Genomic DNA, 20,479 nt, shown 5'->3' with positions numbered 1-20,479 from the left:
AGGAGAATGGCCAGACTGGTTCCAGCTGATAGAAAGGCAACAGTAACTCAAATAAGCACTCGTTACAACCGAGTTATGCAGAAGAGCATCACTGAACACACAACATGTCCAACCTTGAGGCGGAGGGGCTACAGCAGCAGAAGACCACACCGGGTGCCACTCCTGTCAGCTAAGAACAGGAAACTGAGGCTACAATTCACACAGGCTCACCAAAACTGGACAATAGAAGATTGGAGAAACGTTGCCTGGTCTGATGATTCTCGATTTCTGCTGCGACATTCAGATGGTTGGGTCAGGATTTGGCATCAACAACATGAAACGGTTCAGGACGGTGATGGTGTAAATGTGTGTGGAATATTTTCTTGGCACACTTTGGGCCCATTGGTACCAACTGAGCATCGTGTCAACGCTTCAGCTTCCCTGAGTATTGTTGCTGACCATGTCGATCCCTTTAAGACCAGTGTACCCATCTTCTGATGGCTACTTCCAGCAGGATAACACTCCAAGTCATAAAGCATGAATCATCTCAGACTGGTTTCTTGAACATGAATTCACTGTACTCAAATGGCCTCCACACTCACCAGAACTCAATCCAATAGAGCAACTTTGGGATGTGGTGGAACGGGGGATTCGCATCATGGATGTGCAGCTGACAAATCTGCAGCAACTGCATGATGCTATCATGTCAATATGGAGCAAAATCTCTGAGGAATATTTCCAGTACCTTGTTGAATCTTTGCCATGAAGGATTAAGCCAGTTCTGAAGGAAAAATAAGGTCCAACCCGTTACTAATAAGGTGTACCTAAGTGGCCAGTGAGTGTATATTGACCATCTAACACAATCCCTTTTATATATTTTCCTATTCAATTACTTAAAAAAAGCTACATCTATTTATAAATCTCTCTCTCTCAATATATTCTTTGTACTCCATTTTATATTGCATTAGACTGTCTAGTAATTATTACATCATTCAAGTCGCTTTGGATAAAACTACTAAATGATTAAAAATACATGAACAACAACGCGTTAATTTATAAAAGAGTTACTTTATTAAAAGCTTGCTTACTTCAGGTAATGTACAGCATAAATATGCCTTTTCTATACACACACACGCACACGCACACGCACACGCACACGCACACACACACACACACACACACACACACACACACACACACACACACACACACACACACGTGCCTTCAAACATCTTACAGTGATTATTGCTAAATATAAGTGTGCCAATTTCCACAAAATATTAATGCTCATCTATGTGCAAATTTCACAGGTTCTATATTTTGGTACCAGAAGATCTAAAATATTGTGCCTTTAAATGACAATGTACAACTTAGCATTTCCAATTTCCAATTCCAGGTCCTGCAGTACGTTTTCCTCATAACGTTCTATGTTACAAATGCAAGTATTAGAAGAAGAGAAAGTAAATTGAACATAAACTAAACATAAGCATGTTGCAGTTCAGTATCGTATATCTAATATTACATTGCCAACACAAATGAAAAGGGTAAAAACGTTCAGTGTTTCACACAACTCTACAGGAATGCAAAATACCACAGAAAAGCAATATTATTATTTACTGCTGACCTCTTTTAAAAGAGCAAGAAATAAAGTGGAGGAGCTGCAGACCATTCGATAAAGAAAGCTTACTAATATTCTTAGAAAAATGTTCATGGCAGCTCGTCTTAAAGGGATAGTTCACTCGCAAAAGAAAACTTGCTGTTGATTTACTTCCATTAAAGAGTTATTAGATCTGAAACAGGGCTCCTTGGTGATTCATGAAATGCAGGTTAACAGCTATGAGCACTATAAGAGTGCTAAAAAAACATAATAAAAAGGCAAAATAAAAGTAACACCCCAGGCTTTTGATGATAAGTTGAGGTCTTATGAAGCAAACATCAGGCTATGCAAAAAAAAAAATAAATAAATAATAATAATATTTAAACATTACCTGAATTTGGATGGTGCAAGCCTCCTGTGACCTCTAATTGCCTTCCTGTGAAATTTGAATTATTTTATTAACTGTTATTTCTAATAACTAATTTATTTCTTTTTTGTCAAGGTGACAGTACATAATAGTTTGCAAGATACTACTATTCAGCTTAAAGTGCAATTTAAAGGCTTAACTAGGATAATTAGGCAGCTTAGGTTAATTAGGCAAGTCATTGGACAACATTGGTTTGCTCTGTAGACAATCAAAACAAAATCGAAAAATATTGACCTTAGCAGTCTTTTTGTTTGAGCTTAAAACAAAAAATAATCAAAGAAAGACTTTCTTTGGAAGAAAATAATAGGAAATACTCTGAAAAATGTCCTTGCTCTATTAAACATTCATTCATTCATTGGTTTGAATGGATTCTTCGGTTTAGTCTCTGACATGAGACGTTAACCGTTTTCAAAGTATATCGCGGTTTAGAAAAGTCAAGGTTTTAAAACCGTCAAAATTTACTGCAATACCGTTCCTAAGGTGTGTGTAAGATTTTTTATTTATGTTTTTTTGTTGTTTTTTTAGAACAACAGTATCTTCAGCAGAAAAGATATCCAGAGATGCTGTTTTAAATAGTTAAAAAAAATCTATTTTTTAAAGAAATGAAGACATCAGAAGTCAATAATTCATTTAGCCTGACGTTTAATGTTTCAAAATATTTTAAATGTTTCTCAAAATAAGATATAGTGTGTTTAAAAGGGAAAATATTTCAATTTTATACCCAGACATTTAAAAAGAACATATTTTAGAGCAACAGATGCCCTTCCAGCTGCAACCCAGTACTGGGAAACACCCATACACACTCGCATTCACAGACACACTACACTACGGCCAATTTTGTTTACCCAATTCACCTATAGCGCATGTGCTTGGACTGTGGGGGTAACCCACACCAACATGGAGAGAACATGCAAACTCCACACACAAATGCCAACTGGTCCAGCCAGGACTCGAACCAGCAACCTTCTTGCTGTGAGGCGACAGTGCTACCCATTGAGCTACCATCTATTACACAGCAGATGGGAAATATGAAAAATAGGAGCTAATCATTTGGTTTTCAACTGTATTTCTAAAGTTGTAATAAACAGTGTGTTACAGTTTGTTGTATTAACGGTCTATGTAATAATGATGTAAATACTCTACAATTTCTTGCCCAGAATCATTATTTTGCTTCACAAGAACTTAATTTATCATAAGGAGCCATAGTGATTTCTTTAATTTTGCCTGTTGAGAGTTAAAGTGCTTTTGACAGGCATTTTGTAAATCATCAAGAACCACAGTTAAAGCTAAAAATCCTCTTTAATGTTTCATGCAGATAATGACGACACATCCATCCCGATGGCTTAAGCGAGAGTAAACCAACAGCAAAAAATGTCTGCTTCTCCTTCAATATTTAATACTCCTCATAAAAAACCTGCTTCTGTTTCAGGTGTATTAATATATTAATTAAAGAGGCTACATTCTAGCTTTTTGCAGCATCTCTATTCGAAACCTGCTGTGTAGAGAGGTTTTCCTTTACAGAGTTGTTACGAAGTTTTGCATCTCCTCTCTCGTTATTTCCAGCATTTGAGTGGGGGTTTGTGTCAAGAGCAAGTTCAGGTCGATTACATGTGGAAGATTGACTCGAATTCGCTGAGTAAGAATTCCACGATCTGGTTTTGGAAGACCATGTAAGTTGCGATGCTTGCCGTCTCCTCCTCAGGCTTGAGTAACGTCGGGCCGAAGACGATGGCCACGTTCTGAACAGTCATTCTGTTCTCATTGCCATGCTGAATAACCCTGAAGAGCAGAGACAGAGCTGTTATAGACTGGGACACTGTTAGACACAATCTGTAAAATTTACGGTAAAAAAAACTAGAACAGCCAGAACTTTAGCAATAAAAACAGTATAACAGTAGAAACAGCAAACTACCATATTTAATTAATTTGTATAATAATAATAATAATAATAATAATAATAATGACAACAACATTAATAATAATAATAATAATAATAATAATAATAATAATAATAATAATAATGACAATAATAATAATAATAATAATAATAATAATAATAATAATAATAATAATGACAATAATAATAATAATAATAATAATAATAATAATAATAATAATAATAATAATAATAATAATAATAATGACAATGACATTAATAATAATAATAATAATAATGACAATAATAATAATAATAATAATAATAATAATAATAATAATAACAATAATGACAATAATAATAATAATAATAATAATAATAATAATAATAATAATAATAATAATGACAATGACATTAATAATAATAATAATAATACTAATAATAATAATAATAATAATAATAATAATATTAATAATAATAATAATAATAATGACAATAATAATAATAATAATAATAATAATAATAATAATAATGACAATAATAATAATAATAATAATAATAATAATAATAATGACAATAATAATAATAATAATAATAATAATAACAATAATAATGACAATAATAATAATAATAATAATAATGACAATAATAATAATAATAATAATAATAATAATAATAATAATAATAATAATAATGACAATAATAATAATAATAATAATGACAATAATAATAATAATAATAATAATGACAATAATAATAATAATAATAATAATAATGACAATAATAATAATAATAATAATGACAATAATAATAATAATAATAATAATAATAATGACAATAATAATAATAATAATAATAATGACAATAATAATAATAATAATAATAATAATAATAATGACAATAATAATAATAATAATAATAATAATAATAATAATAATAATAATGACAATAATAATAATAATAATAATGACAATAATAATAATAATAATGACAATAATAATAATAATAATAATAATAATAATAATAATAATAATAATAATAATAATAATGACAATAATAATAATAATAATAATAATGATAATAATAATAATAATAATGACAATAATAATAATAATAATGACAATAATAATAATAATAATGACAATAATAATAATAATAATAATAATAATGACAATAATAATGACAATAATAAAAATAATAATAATAATGACAATAATAATAATAATAATGACAATAATAATAATAATAATAATAATAATAATAATAATAATAATAATAATGACAATAATAATAATGATAATAATAATAATAATAATAATAATAATAATAATGACAATAATAATGACAATAATAAAATAATAATAATAATGACAATAATAATAATAATAATGACAATAATAATAATAATAATAATAATAATAATAATAATAATAATAATAATGACAATAATAATAATGATAATAATAATAATAATAATAATAATAATAATAATAATAATGACAACAATAATAATAATAATAATAATGACAATAATAATGACAATAATAAAAATAATAATAATAATGACAATAATAATAATAATAATGACAATAATAATAATAATAATGACAATAATAATAATGATAATAATAATAATAATAATAATAATAATAATAATAATAATAATAATAATAATAATAATAATAATAATAATAATAATAATAATAATAATGACAATAATAACAATAATACATTTTATTAGTATATCACTTTTCCTACTGCATGCAACTCAAAATGCTTCACAAACATAAACAAATAATAGGAAACAACATCAACATCAGGTAAAATATAAAAAAAACAGATAAACAAATACAAAAAACCTTATGTATAAACAAATAAAACAAAATAAACAACAAATATATATTCAGCCTAACTTGCCTAATTAACCTAGTTAAGCCTTTAAAAGTCACTTTAAGCTGAATACTAGTATCACGAAAAATATCTAGTCACTTGGATCCTAACGTTGTCTCTGTCATCCCCGTGTTTCAACACAGTAACAACAACAAATGAACATTAGGACATAAAACATATACATAAAAACACTTATTAAGTATAAATGAATAATCACTTCAAGTGTCCACCCCCCCTCCCCCAAATAAATGTTTAAAACGATCTAAAATATACAGGTCACCAAAATACCTCTGCTTTAGTCTATGCCTTATTTAAATATATAATGGCTGCTGGTATGAAACTATTTTTGTATCGTTTCGTTCTATATCTTAATACTAGAAACCTGAGACCAGAAGGAAGGAGCTGAAACTCTGAGTGTAGGGGATGAGCAGTGTCACTTAAAATTCAATTTGGGATTCTCTTTAGCTGCCTGGTGTACACAGCCTCTAGATTAGCTAGTGACACCCCAGTCAGCTTACTGGACCACTATTTGATTTAGTGAGTTTTTATTCTTGACAGAGAGATTCCCAAACCATGACACCAAAGCAAGGGATTAAACGGATTCAAGAAAAGCATGGTAAAATAAAATCATCATGTGTTTGTCAATATGGAAATGATTTAGCTTTCTCAAACACAAAAATCGCTGTTAAAAAATTCTGTTTAGAAATGTGTTGAAAAAATCTTCTCTCCAGAAATTGGGGAAAAGATAAACAGGGGGCTAATCATTCAGGAGGGCTAATAATTCTGACTTCAACTGTACTAAGGAAAAGTTCTGCTAACCAGGTGACGCATTTTTACTGTAGAATATTTACTGTCGAATTTACTGTCATTTTATGAGAATATCTGAATAAATGAAACACAACATACCTGCGTAGATGGCTGAAGAGAGCCTCCATTGTGTCATGGTTGGGTGGAGGTAAAGACCGAACCAGATTCCTCATGTGCGATATCTTACTGTAATAATCAGGGGTTTCTGCATCAAAGCAAAAGAAAAACTTTAGTGGCACAAATTAAAGGGATAGTTCAACCAACAAATGAAAATATACTTACTACTTAAGTAAACTACAAGGGATTAGAAACATTGATGCATTTTTAGCTTTCTTCAAATTATCTTCTTTTGTGTTCAACAGAAGAAAGAAGCTCAAGCAGGTTTGGAACAAGTTAATGATGAATAAATGCTGACAGAATTGTCACTTTTGGCCGAACTATCCCTTTAATGAAAGACTATCAAATATTCATATAAAAAACTCAAAAATATTGTAGCTTTATTTTGCTGCAGACAATAACAGTAGGTCAAAATAACAAATAGGTTAACCAAATACTGATTTCTTAAAGGAACAGCTCACTATCCTAAAAAAACAATTCCATCACTTCCAGACCTGTTTGTGTATTCATTTTTATTTTGAACAGAAAAGAAGATACTTTGAAGAATGTTGGAAAAACCCAGACATTGACTTCCATATTGTTTTTTGTTCCTAATGGAGGTCAGAGGCAGTTTTTCCTCAGAATATCTTGTTTTTTGTTCAACAGAAAATTAAAAAAACCTCTTTAGTGTGAGTAAATGAATCTAAAGATAAAAAAGACACTTCTTTTTTGTTATTTTAACTGTAATTCTATGCTTTAAAGTGCATATAGCAGGTGTTGGATTATCAAGCCAATTCCATGCAGAAAAGGTCTGGAGAGGGTTTTCTTCAATGCCAACAATATTATTAATTTATTAGATACAAATGAATAATTGGATGACAGAACTCTGGGTTACGTTACCCCAATGCAATACCAGAATTACATTCAAGAGGTTCACAACTAACATACATTTCCCTGACTCCAGCATATATGCACGACTGATATTAACAGGTGGAGTTTTAGTGTAACGTCACTTATCAGTCATTCTGCAGTCCTGTGGCTCTTGTACCCCAGACATACTTCCTCTTTCTGCAACCCTTCTCTGCATACCAGAACTGAACAATTATGTGCATCTTTAATATATTTCACAACTTCTACAAGCATCATGCTCCTTGTGACATGTCTAGACTTCTTATTAGACAGCAGTCTGGAGCAAGGGCCCCCGCACTATATTTATCCTTATTCTGCTATTTCCCTCTTGTCAGCAGTTCTTTCTAAAAGTATGCAGCACAGTAAAAAAGAAGAAGTATGAATGGTCAATATGTGGTATCATACAAAAGAAAAAGATTGATTAATCTGTTTATTTTTCTAATAAAAGTAAAGACACAAAACTAATGAAAATAAATTCCCCTTTCCCACACAGGTTAACAAAAACTATTTCCAGAAAATATAGAATCATGTAAAAATACCACATAATACTATATTAAAACTAAATATGTAAAAGCTTTTGGAGCTTAATACAACAATGTTTTAGTACAAATCATCTTATGAGCATAATACTATATAAAAGTATCTATTGTAAAGTTAGAAGACCTGAGAAAAAAGTAAAAAAAAATGTATGAGCACTGATAAATTTGAATACTATTATCAGCATAATAATTTATGTAAAACCCTGACTTCAAAAACAAACAGATTTCAGAGTACCTGTGTGTGTGTCTGTTGAGTACCTGTACTCTTTTCTTTGTCCTCCTTATGCTATTATAAGCAGCTTTAAAGGGGTAGGTCACAAAATATGAACATTTACTCACAATGTACTTAATTGATGTTGTACCCCAATGGTGGGGATGTTGCATTTTGTTTGGAAATGAATCCAACATCAGGCCGATGTCAATATCCAATGTCCAACCTAAAATCAATTAAATATCAATGTCTAATGATGTTACAACTTGACATTATGTGGCCGTTATCACTATGACGTCTATCAGACATTGGATTTTGGTTGACGTGCCCTGATGAATAAATGTCAGTATTTGACGTCAATATGACGGTGGTTTAAGATGTTGGCTCGATGTTATATTTTGTTTCAACTAATGTTGTTCTAAACCTTTTTGAGTTTCAAAAAAAAGATATTTTGAAGAATGTTCTGGTAACTGCTCACCACTGAATTCCTTACAATAGAAGTCAATGGTTACCGGCTTACACGATTAAAACATAAAAATTGTGTTCAACAGAAAAAAATGAATGAAACAGGTTTGGAGTAAGCAAAGAGTGAGTAAATAATCATTTTCAGTTTTGCGTGAACTATCCCTTTAAGACACAGGAGCTCTAGAGCAGTGGTTCCCAAAATGAGGGTCAGGACCCCTTGGTGGGTCGCGGGATAATGGGGGGTGGGGGTTGATTTTCTACAATCAAATTCATTGGATTAAACTATTAGACTTCCTATATTTTATCGATAAAAAGTATAGTAATTGTTAAAATAAAAAATAGTAGTTAATAGTTACATTAAAAACAACATGCTATTTTTTTTCCATTGGATTGCGACCCCTGTGGTCAGAAGCAGCAGATTAATTTTACGGCACCAGGTTAAACTTTCTGAAAACTTTATGGTACTCACATAGATTAAAAATAAATACAACTGAACATGGAGGATGATCTCTGAGTGCTGTTCTCCAAAATGAAATGAAGAATAGACTTGGGCTTATTGATGTGTGTGCACCATTGCGTGCAAGATTTATATATTCATAATCACCTCAGAGCATATTGGGGACTGCGAGTCACTGGCATTGTTATTTTAGGGGTCGCGGGCTGAAAAGTTTGGGAACCCCTGGTCTAGAGGTTTAAAATGATCACGTTGTTCAGTACAGTAGAAGAATGGAAACTGAAATAGTATACAGTAAATGTTCATTCTGCTATGTTTGTTGATTAAATCTTACTAATTGCACAGATGAACTCATTGAAGAGGTTGTAAGGAAAGAGAGGCTCCTGCAGTTCTCTGAAGAAGAGTTTCAGCGCTCCTGTGATCACATGAATATCCCAGTTTCCCTCCTCCAGGTCCAGATCCTCTGGAGAAACAAAGAGAAACACAGAGAATCAGACAGAGATGCAGAGAAATGCTTTAAAATGTAAGCTTGAGTCCTAGAAAATCATTCTTACCAAAAAAACTGGACTGTTATGTGGGTGTTTTTATTCATTGCTAGCTTATGGTGCTTTGTTTTGCCTCGTTTTCAAGCTTTAAAATCTGATTTTATTCAGAGTGAATAGCACTGTAACTCCTCAATAACCCACATGATTTTGAGGTATCACTTTTACATTATGTACAGTCCAAATTACACCCGATGTTTAACATTGAAAGTGTCAGCTCTTATAATGGGTGAATGATGAGTTCAGCTACACACAAAGACAAACAAGCTCAAATACAGCTTTATGTTCACACTGTGAGACTTCTGATTATGTATCAGATTCAATTTTTTTGTATAGTTGTTCACATTGTTGTATTAAATGTGGCCAATATCAGATTTCATGAGTGAATCATGGTCCTAAACTCACCCGTTTATGTATCATTACATACCTTCGCAAAAGAAAGACTACACACAGCATAACTTCAATCAATAATTATGTACACAATATGTATAATGTTTGACGTAAATAAAGCACACTGTCAGATTGTGATTAATAAGATTATTACTGTCATTTGTGCAGACATCAGCGCTGTATTTTATGAACTAGTTGTTTTGCTAGTACTAATGCCCAGCAGGCACACGACATCATAAGATTTTAATATTAGGTTAGATTTAGATCGTGACGTTAGGTGACCAAAATTCAATGTCTAGCCAGCGTATAAGGGCAACGTTATTTTGATGTCAAATGACGTTGATATTTGGTTGATTTTAGGTTGTGTTGGAAACTGAACAAAATATAACATCGAGCCAACATCTTAAACCGCCGTCATATTGACGTGAAATACTGACATTTATTCATCAGGTACGGCAACCAAAATCCAATGTCTGATAGACGTCATAGTGATAACGGCCACATAATGTCAAGTTGTCATTGACATTGATATTTGGTTGATTTTAGGTTGGACATCGGATATTGACATCTGCCTGATGTTGGATTCATTTCCAAACAAAATGCAACATCCCCACCATTGGGGTACAACATCAATCTGATGTCATGTTGACATCCTGTGCCTGCTGGGTGTGTTTGTCAATGTTAAAAGTTATAAAATATCTAATAATAAATTAATAATAAAATTAATCTCGGGTCAGACATAAAGTAAAGAGCATGAATTTTAAATTATGAATTTTACCATGATCTGCTTTGAAGCGCAGTTTCTGGATAACCGCCAGATTCCCACTGACTCTGTAGAGTCCATCGATTTCTAGACCTGGTGAAGGAAACAACAAAAATCAGGTCAGTGGCTGGATTTCTATACATTAAACAGAGCTAAAATCTCCTTAGACAACACTGGCAGGGGGGCAAATGTCTTACAGTTTTTCTCAGTGGATTGGTGCATTTCTCACAACACTGTTTACATTTGCACAACAGTTAATGTATTTCTCAAAACAATTAGTACTGCAAAACCTAGTTGATAACCTGCAAAAGCGTGTCACTTGCTCAAAATGGAGAGCTCATTCCTCTAAAGCAAGTATTGATGTCAATGAAAGTGTCAGTGTCATCAAGTTGAAAAGTCTTGTTTATGCAATTCATCAGTGAAGGTGACAAGACAATGATTTACTCAGCTCAGCTTATATGCGCTTTCCACATAAAAGGTGAAAATAAATAAGAATAAATATGTCATTCTTATTAGTTAACATGTACAGCTATACACTTACCGGCCACTTTATTAGGTACACCTGTCCAACTGTTCGTTAACGCAGATTTCTAATCAGCCAATCACATGGCAGCAGCTCAACGCATTTAGGCATGTAGACATGGTCAAGACGATCTGCTGAAGTTCAAACCGAGCATCAGAATGGGGAAGAAAGGGGATTTAATTGAACATGCCATGATTGTTGGTGCCAGACGGGCTGGTCTAAGTATTTCAGAAACTGCTGATCTACTGGAAGTTTCACGCACAACCATCTCTAGGATTTACAGAGAATGGTCCGAAAAAGAAAAAATATCTAGTGAGCGGCAGTTCTGTGGGCGCAAATTCCTTGTTGATGACAGAGGTCAGAGGAGAATGGCCAGACTGGTTCCAGCTGATAGAAAGGCATCAGTAACTTAAATAACCACTTGTTGCAACCGAGGTCTGCAGAAGAGCATCACTGAACACACAACAGGTCCAACCTTGAGGCGGAGAAGACCACACCAGGTGCCACTCCTGTCACCTAAGAACAGGAAACTGAGGCTACAACTGGCACAGGCTCACCAAAATTGGGCAATAGAAGATTGGAGAAACATTGCCTGGTCTGATGAGTGACAAATTCTGCTGCGACATTCGGATGATAGGGTCAGAATTTGGCATCAACAACATGAAAGCATGGATTCATCCTGCCTTGTATCTGCGGTTCAGGCTGGTGGTGGTGGTGTAATGGTGTGGGGGATGTTTTCTTGGCACACTTTGGGCCCATTAGTACCAATTGAGCATTGTGTCAACGCCACAGCCTACCTGAGTATTGTTGCTGACCATGTCCATCCCTTTATGACCACAGTGTACCCATCTTCTGGCTACGTCCAGCAGGAAAACGCGCCATGTCATAAAGAGCGAATCATCTCAGATTGGTTTCTTAAACATGACAATGAGTCCACTGTACTCAAATGGCCTCCACACTCACCAGAACTCAATCCAATAGAGCACATATGTGATGTGGTTCGCATCATGGATGTGCAGCCGACAAATCTGCAGCAACTGCGTGATGCTATCATGTCAATATGGACCAAAACCTCTGAGTAAATATTTCCAGTACCTTGCTGAATCTATGCCACAAAGGATTAAGGCAGTTCAGAGAGGAAACTTGTAAGGTGTACCTAATAAAGCGGCCGGTGAGTGTATAGTCAGTGTGGCCAAGAAAATATTTCTCAATTTTATGTGGTTGACTTGATGTGCTAAAAGACTCAAAATTGTAACTAAAATAGAAATGAATAAATAATAAATGATGATAAAGACAAAAAGAAAACACAAAACGACAAAGCACAAACTTACAAATAATACAAAAATGCAAATACAATATATAGTATAATATAATACAAAAACTAATTCAAACTTTACTATATTATGTCCAAATAGTTCAAAAAAGACCACTACAATCCAAAGTAGTTCCTCTAATGTTAAAGATATGGTTATTACCTTGGTATTAAATGAACTTTATTACTTCAACTAGTAAACCAACTTCAGTTTTAACACAGGTTTTGCGGTTTTGTAAAAGCAACGCACCTCTTTTCTCAACGGCCCGAATGCATTTCTCCACAAAGCTGGGCACTCTGGTCTTCTCCTGGCTGCAGAGATTGTGCAGATGACATCCGAACACATTTTCTGAAGAGAAAGAGGCAGATCAGAGTCAGTTTATCTTCAGTGACAGTAACAAAAGGTTGCTGGACGCTGCTCTGACCTCTGATGTAACCCTTGTCTTTGACGGACTGCAGTGTGGGACGCTTCAGGAGGAACTTCTTCAGTTTGGTGCGAACTTTCTTCTGTTCCGCTTCAGATGTGGAACTGGTTGAAGGCTGTCGAGATGCTGGTGGACAGAAGAGAGCCGCAACACTCATGAGCATTGTCTGCTTTTATTACACCGTTTTAACACATTTTTCTGCTTTAATCTTGAGGCAGAGTAAATATTTACAGTACTTTCATTACAAGGTGAACATTGCTTTTATAACAAAACTATATTCAGACATTTTAGGCTTATAAAAGTCTACATTTTCATGTTTTTTTCTATGTTTCATCAGAATGGTAGAACAGATTTTGGCATTTGCTGTACTATATAAATAAAACAAATCACACAAAAAAAGGATAAATAGTCACATTTGTGATTTTCTCTGTGAAAATGACTATAAAAAATGATCGAGGAGGTGTAAAAAATGTCAAAATACTGCAATCTTCTGGTGTAGGGTCTACAAATAAACCAATCTTCATAATGCCTAAAGCTTTATAATGTCTAAATGCATATAAATCTTCATATAAAATAGATAGATGGATGGATGGATGGATGGATAGATGGATAGATAGATAGATAGATAGATAGATAGATAGATAGATAGATAGATAGATAGATAGATAGATAGATAGATAGATAGATAGATAGATAGATAGATAGATAGATAGATAGATAGATGGACAGACGGACAGAAGGACGGACGGACGGACGGACGGTGAGACAGATAGACAGACAGATAGACAGACAGATACATAGACAGACAGATAAAAAATGAGGATTATAGAAAACATTCCTAGCAACAATTATTACATTTCTAGCATGATTTCCCAATGTTAACATGACTTTAGCATACTGTTAGCTTGTTTTAACACAATTTAGCATGGCGTTAGCATGTTTCGAACATGAAGTAACATGTTGTTAGCAAGACTTGCTAACATGAATTAGCATATTGTTACCATGTTTCTAGCTTCAATAAGAATATTGCATGTTTGAAACATAGATTAGTATGTTGTTATCAGGTAATAATATGACTTGGCATGTTGCTAATATGCTTCTTGCACGTTGCTAGCCCAGCAAGATAATCATGGTGTACATCATGTATTATGAAGCAGCACAGTTGTTTTCAACACTTAATAATAAGATAAGAAATAAGATAATGTTTATCTGATATCTGATTAATCTGATTTTAAAAAACTTAATCTGATTTTTAAAGGATTCTGTGACTGCCCTACGGAAAAAAACAGCTTGACCAGCCTAGCCAGGCTGGGAGCCCAGCCAAAACCAGCTATGTTTGGCTTAAACCAGGCTGGTTAAGTTGGTTAAAGCTGGATTTATCTGGTCATTTTCCAGCCTGACCAGCTAAGACCAGTCTGGAAATGGCCAAACCCCTCTAAAACCAGGCTGGTCAACCAGCTAAAACCAGCCAACCAGCCTAGGCTGGTTTAAGCTGGATTTTTCAGCAGGGATGGAAGATGGAAGACAAATGTTAAAGTTTTAGAGTAAAATTTTAGGAATAAATGACATTTTAAAGTACATTCAAACAGAAAAAGGTTATTTTAAATTGAAATAACCTTCTACGCTTTTCTGTTTGTATTGTAGTTTTGCTTAAAAAGAATCCCCATTAAGAGTGTCTCAGACAAATCCAAATATTACAGCACCTAGTGGTTACATCACAGTATTACAGATGATTTATTCATGTGGCATCTTCCATTACCAGATGGCACCCAATCTGTTTTCAATGCATTCGTTTTTAAATACCTTTGCGCTACATATTAACATAAGCAACACAATATTAATCACAAATGATATGAAATATGCTGCTATATATACAGTTGAAGTCAGAATTATTAGCTCTCTTGATTTATCAGCCCCCCTGTATTTTTTCTCCAATTTCTGCTTAACGGAAAGATTTTTCAACACATTTCTAAACATAATAGTTTTAATAACTCATTTCTAATAACTGATTTCTTTTATCTTTGCCATGACGACAGTACATCATATTTTACCTTATATTTTCAAGATACTAGTATTCAGCTGAAAGTGACATTTAAAAGCTTAATTAAGTTATTTAGGTTAACTACATTAGGTTAAACTAATCATTGCATAACGATGGTTTGTTCTGTAGACAATTGGGATAAAATGCTTAAGGGGGCTAATAATATTGACCCTAAAACTGCTTTTATTCTAGCCGAAATAAAACAAAAAATAAAACTTTCCCCAGAAGAAAACTATTATAGGAAATCCTGTGAAAACATAAAGGAGTTGTCTAGTACCGAAAAATCCACCTAATAAAAGTAAACAGGACATATTGTTAAAAACTAAATATAGTAATGCAGAAAATCTTGAATGTGAGGAGCTGAATGAATTACCAGTGCTCATAGTTCGTTTTTCAAAGGGTCTCTCCTCTCTGTCTAAGGTTGGAGATTTCTCAATGACCTCCTCCTCTTCTTCAGAGTGATGCTGATCCCCATTCTGATGGCCCACAGCAAAAACACACATGTAATTACACATCTGTCCACATTTGAAGCTAATTTGGGTCAAAACCACCCAGCAGTTTTAAACTGCATTGAATAAAATATACAGATTTTTGTTATTGATCATTTTTATACTATGATGCAAGACTTACCAGCTGGTGTATGGTATCTAAGATAACTTTATACCAATCTTGGATGATGCTATCAGTGTCGTACTGGATCAAGTATTCGGCACCAGTCCGAGTCTTAAGCTGAACAAGCAAACACATTACATCAAAATTCACACCCAAGAAGTATACAATATAAGCATACTGAAGGCCGTACTGTACCTCCAGAACGTTTTTCTTGCTTGATTTCTCCTTGGGCGCCCGGTTAATTGTGGCGCCTTTCAGATCCACTGTGAATTCTGGGAGTATCTGATTTGTCTTGCTCTTCAAAATATAAAACACAATCAGTGTCTAAATTTGGAAATCTGCATCATATTAAATTTACATATATATATATATATATATATATATATATATATATATATATATATATATATATATATATATATTTTTTTTTTTTTTTTTTTTTTTTTTAATAACACTACCTGACACTACCTGAAGTTTTAGGAACAACAAATAAAATCTTGACTTCTAGTTGATCATTTGGTATCAGAAGTGGCTTATATGAAAAGCAAAGGCCTATAGATTAAGCTTATTTTACCACAATAAAATATGACCATGCCTTGATTTTTAAGTATTTATTTAGCTTAGTCAAAAGTCTTGTCACTGAACAGAAATAATGCCCAATATAGAATATAAAGTCATGGTGCAGTGGAAAAAGAATGAATATTGTGTATGACTCCCATGAGCGTGGAGGACTGCATTCATACATCTCTGCACTGACTCTAATATCTTATTAATAAAGTCATCTGGAATGGCTAAGAAAGCGTTCTTGCAGGACTCCCAGAATTCATCAAGATTATTTGGATTCATCTTTAATGCCTCCTCCATCTTACCCCAGACATGCTCAATAAGGTTCATTTCTGGTGACTGGGCTGGCCAATCCTTCTTTGCTTTTAGGAACTTTGATGTGGAGGCTGAAGTATGAGAAGGAGCGCTATCCTGCTGAAGAATTTGCCCTCTCCTGTGGTTTGTAAGTACAAATGGCTTGATACCTCAGGCTGTTGAGGTTGCCATCCACTCTGCAGATCTCTTGCACGCCCCCATACTGAATGTAACCCCAAACCTTGACTTTTCCTTCACCAAACTTGACTGATTTCTGTGAAAATCTTGGGTCCATGACGGTTCCAGTAGGTCTTTTGCAGTATTTGTGATGACTGGGATGCAGTTCAACAGAAGATTCATCAGTAAAATCTACTTCTGCCACCTTTCCAAATGATCAACTAGAAGTTATTTATTATTTGTTGTTCTTACAACTGTGATCGACGCCAAGACTTTTGTCTTAGTAGAAATCCTTGAGTCTATTAAATTAGCAGTTTTTACAATAATTCCAATTGATTAACCTAGTTAACCTAAAATGACTGTATTTTAAACTGTGGTGCTGTGAACTCACCGATGCTCCGGCTGGTGTGGACTTCGGGTCTTTATGGAAGGTCAGTATTCCTCCATGGAGAACCGTCCAGGAATGACCCCAGTTCTTCCTGTTGGAGAATTGATCAAATGTTAGAATTAGACCAAAAAAAAAAGTCTATTTATGGCCATTCAACCAAGATCATGATGGAAACCTTTACCTGACTTTCTTCCCATTTTCAGACACCTTTGTTTTATTCAGTATTCCAGCCTTCTCCAAATTTGAAACCTGAAAAAAATATGATTATGTTAATAAATACAACCTCGTTATTGATTTTATGATTAATATCAATGATTAACAAACTGAAACAATAACAAAAGGGACAAAAATGTCTGATACCATGAGAGCAAAGCAAATGATAAGAGCTCTATATGGAAAATAGGAAATTATTGAGATATTTAATGCTTTTAGGAACTAATTTATTGATATATTGATTATTTCATAAAGTATCAAAAGCAAGCTAATGCTATCTACACACACAAGAACATTAAACATGGTTCAAGTTCAAACATGCTCTGCTCTGTCAACTTTTGATGATGAAAATTAAACTCTACAGTTTTTTTACTGACGTTTTAGTAGTTTGAAATAATATAATGTATAAAAAATAATAATATATAGAGAAATGAGTCTGTAAAATAACAGAGTATGTGCTGGCAGTTTATTACAAGGTGTTTGTACTGTAATATATAACACAAACACAGACAATATAGCACTTTAATATGTTAAAATGTTAATAAAAGTCACTTTTTCAAGCTTAAAGGTTGTTGGACGAAAGATCAAGGTCCTGTAATGCAATTCAAAAGCATGAACATGAACAACATGAATCACTAAATACAGAAAACTTCTAATTTATCGATACTTTTTACTGTGTAGTTTGAGCTAAAACCCCTTTAATCAAATGTCAATGTCACCTGAATGTGCAGTCACAAGTGTAAATTAACCTGCATTTTATTTATTCATGACAGTTAAATAGTACTATATTATAAAACAAGTTTAAAGCCAATATGTCTTGCCTTTATGAATGACTGATAAAAATCAAGTCCAAAAGTAAAAATGGCATTGGATGTTAATTTAATAGTACATTTTAATTTATCATGCTACTTTATATTTACAGTATGAATATTTAAAACAATATCACAGTACTGTCATTGCAAATCTCAAATTGTAAACAGAAATGTCCAGCTATTGCTATGATTTCTTGCCAGACTGTGAGTTTCACTAATAACCACCAGGGGGCAGTGTGACAAAATAATACTGTATTTATGCATATGCAAATACATATGCATGTATTTATTATTTATCTGCTGATTTGACCACTTCTGCTCCTAATTTGCAGAAGCAGTTTTATTTGAGCGGTAGAATAATATGAATGCCCACATGAACAAATACTATGGTAATTTATAGCAACTACTGAACCATCCTATAGTAAAGTGTATTGTATATAGTATTTACAACTCTTCAGTATGAATGCTACAGCATACTGTTGGATTAAGTGAACTGGTAAACTGTAATAACTACTGCAGTATACTTTAGTTTTTGCTACAGCAAACTATGTCGTATTGTAGTATAATATATATAGCTTTGAAAATATACAGTATTGTTTTTTTGTTTATAGTACTATAGTTAGTTGTTGTATTAGCATACTATAGCTTACTATAAATGACTATAGTATTTTTGATGTGGGTGATGTCTGAAGATTTCATTTGATTATTGGTGTTTATTCTAATATTTAGAAAGGTATTAATGTTTGGTCTGGTGTCTTACGTTGTGTGGAGTATCGGGAGAGCTGGAGGCTTCACTGTCTGATGTATTCTGAATATATGATGAATGATTCTTCTGTTAAAATAAAATGACAAACTCAAAAAAATGAATGAAAAATGAATGAATAAAATTCTCACATCGCATGCCTTAGGAAACAGTGATACTGTCCAGTATCCTGGTGTTTCCATGAAAAAAGTTCAGTGAAATGGGATTAATGCTGAACATTTGTGCAATGACAGGCTATAAAACTGAGTGAGGAGGAGGTTTTAAATAGAGCAACAAACTGAGTCTCAGGTGCACTATAAAGAGCCAATTTGGGAAACAGTGTCACTAAGGACATGCATGAAGGATCAGGTGTTCATCAAAGGCATCAGGGGTGTATTCCACAAAGCAAGGTTAACCATTTGCCAAATCCTGACAGTGTTTCCCATACCATTAAATTATGGGGTTGCCACATCCCTGTTGAATTTCAATTTTCATTATTTTCAGTATATGCATTCATTCATTCATTCATTCATTCATTCATTCATTCATTCATTCATTCATTCATTCATTCATTCATTTTCTTTCTTTTTTTATATTTATTTATTGAGTTTTTTTGCATTTACAATTTAAAGCATTACATTACCCCTACCCTACCACAACCACAGCACTGAAAGAAAAGAAAAAAAACCCATAAAAATTAAATGTATATCATTCCAGAGTTTCTGAGTTGACAGTGAGAAAACAGAGTGTACCATATTTGTTCAGTTCATATGTTGTCATTTAACATGAGAGGCTTGGCAACATCCAAAAGAAGGAATATACAAAAGAGGTGCATCTTAATACAAAAAATAAATAAATAAATGAATAAAATATTTTTTATTTTTAATATTAATAATAAATAAAAAGAAATTATAATTAAAAACCAAACGGTCATATCCTCTTGAATCACAAAACCTTCCAGATATATCAAAGTTGACAGTGATTCAATACATTGTCATATTTTTTAGTCAATATGTTATCATTTGACATGAGGAGTTTGGTAATATCCAAAGAGTATAAAACAGAAATAACATAGAAGAGAAAATAAAATAAAAATAAATAAATACATTTTTTCTAAAGGCCAGGGAGTCTTCAAAGTATTTAATAAAGGGGGACCATTTGTCTAGGAACTTGTGTTTCGAGCCTCGAATCGTGTATTTAATCTTTGCCAATCATATCTGCCAACACGGGAGTCTCCCATATTTCAGACCCATCTCCCCCTCTCAGCTTTTTGGTTCAGTCCCCATGCGCACCAACGCGAAACCATCTTAATAACTATTTTATACAGTCATTGCTTCATACTTGCTCCCCTTTATTAATCCGGGGTCGCCACAGCGGAATGAACCGTCAATTTATCCAGCATATGTTTTACGCAGCCGATGCCCTTCCAGC

The 20,479-nt window shown here is 33.1% G+C and overlaps 1 protein-coding gene across 2 annotated transcripts in view; it reads right to left on the bottom strand.

Annotated features, from left to right (window-relative positions):
• Positions 1 to 1,027: 1,027 nt before the first annotated feature.
• arhgap27 (Rho GTPase activating protein 27) overlaps positions 1,028 to 20,479 on the bottom strand; it is an 84,274-nt gene continuing 64,822 nt past the window's right edge. Inside the window, exons 7-18 of one of the 2 annotated variants that reach the window (XM_056469238.1) lie at positions 19,067 to 19,138; positions 17,463 to 17,530; positions 17,285 to 17,372; positions 16,054 to 16,155; positions 15,877 to 15,975; positions 15,620 to 15,722; positions 13,206 to 13,331; positions 13,031 to 13,129; positions 10,961 to 11,038; positions 9,585 to 9,713; positions 6,676 to 6,781; positions 1,028 to 3,782 (exon numbers count right to left, since the gene is read on the bottom strand). In XM_056469238.1, coding sequence (XP_056325213.1) covers positions 3,608 to 3,782; positions 6,676 to 6,781; positions 9,585 to 9,713; positions 10,961 to 11,038; positions 13,031 to 13,129; positions 13,206 to 13,331; positions 15,620 to 15,722; positions 15,877 to 15,975; positions 16,054 to 16,155; positions 17,285 to 17,372; positions 17,463 to 17,530; positions 19,067 to 19,138 — 1,245 coding nt within the window. In that variant the 3' untranslated portion in view covers positions 1,028 to 3,607. The remainder of the gene's footprint in view (positions 3,783 to 6,675; positions 6,782 to 9,584; positions 9,714 to 10,960; positions 11,039 to 13,030; positions 13,130 to 13,205; positions 13,332 to 15,619; positions 15,723 to 15,876; positions 15,976 to 16,053; positions 16,156 to 17,284; positions 17,373 to 17,462; positions 17,531 to 19,066; positions 19,139 to 20,479) is intronic. The other variant, XM_056469239.1, reaches the window with a different exon arrangement.

This window comes from Danio aesculapii, chromosome 12 (assembly GCF_903798145.1).
Source record: "Danio aesculapii chromosome 12, fDanAes4.1, whole genome shotgun sequence".
Taxonomy (NCBI): domain Eukaryota; kingdom Metazoa; phylum Chordata; class Actinopteri; order Cypriniformes; family Danionidae; genus Danio; species Danio aesculapii.
Note: the sequence above shows the minus strand (reverse complement) of the source record. Positions and strands in the feature narration are given on the sequence as shown.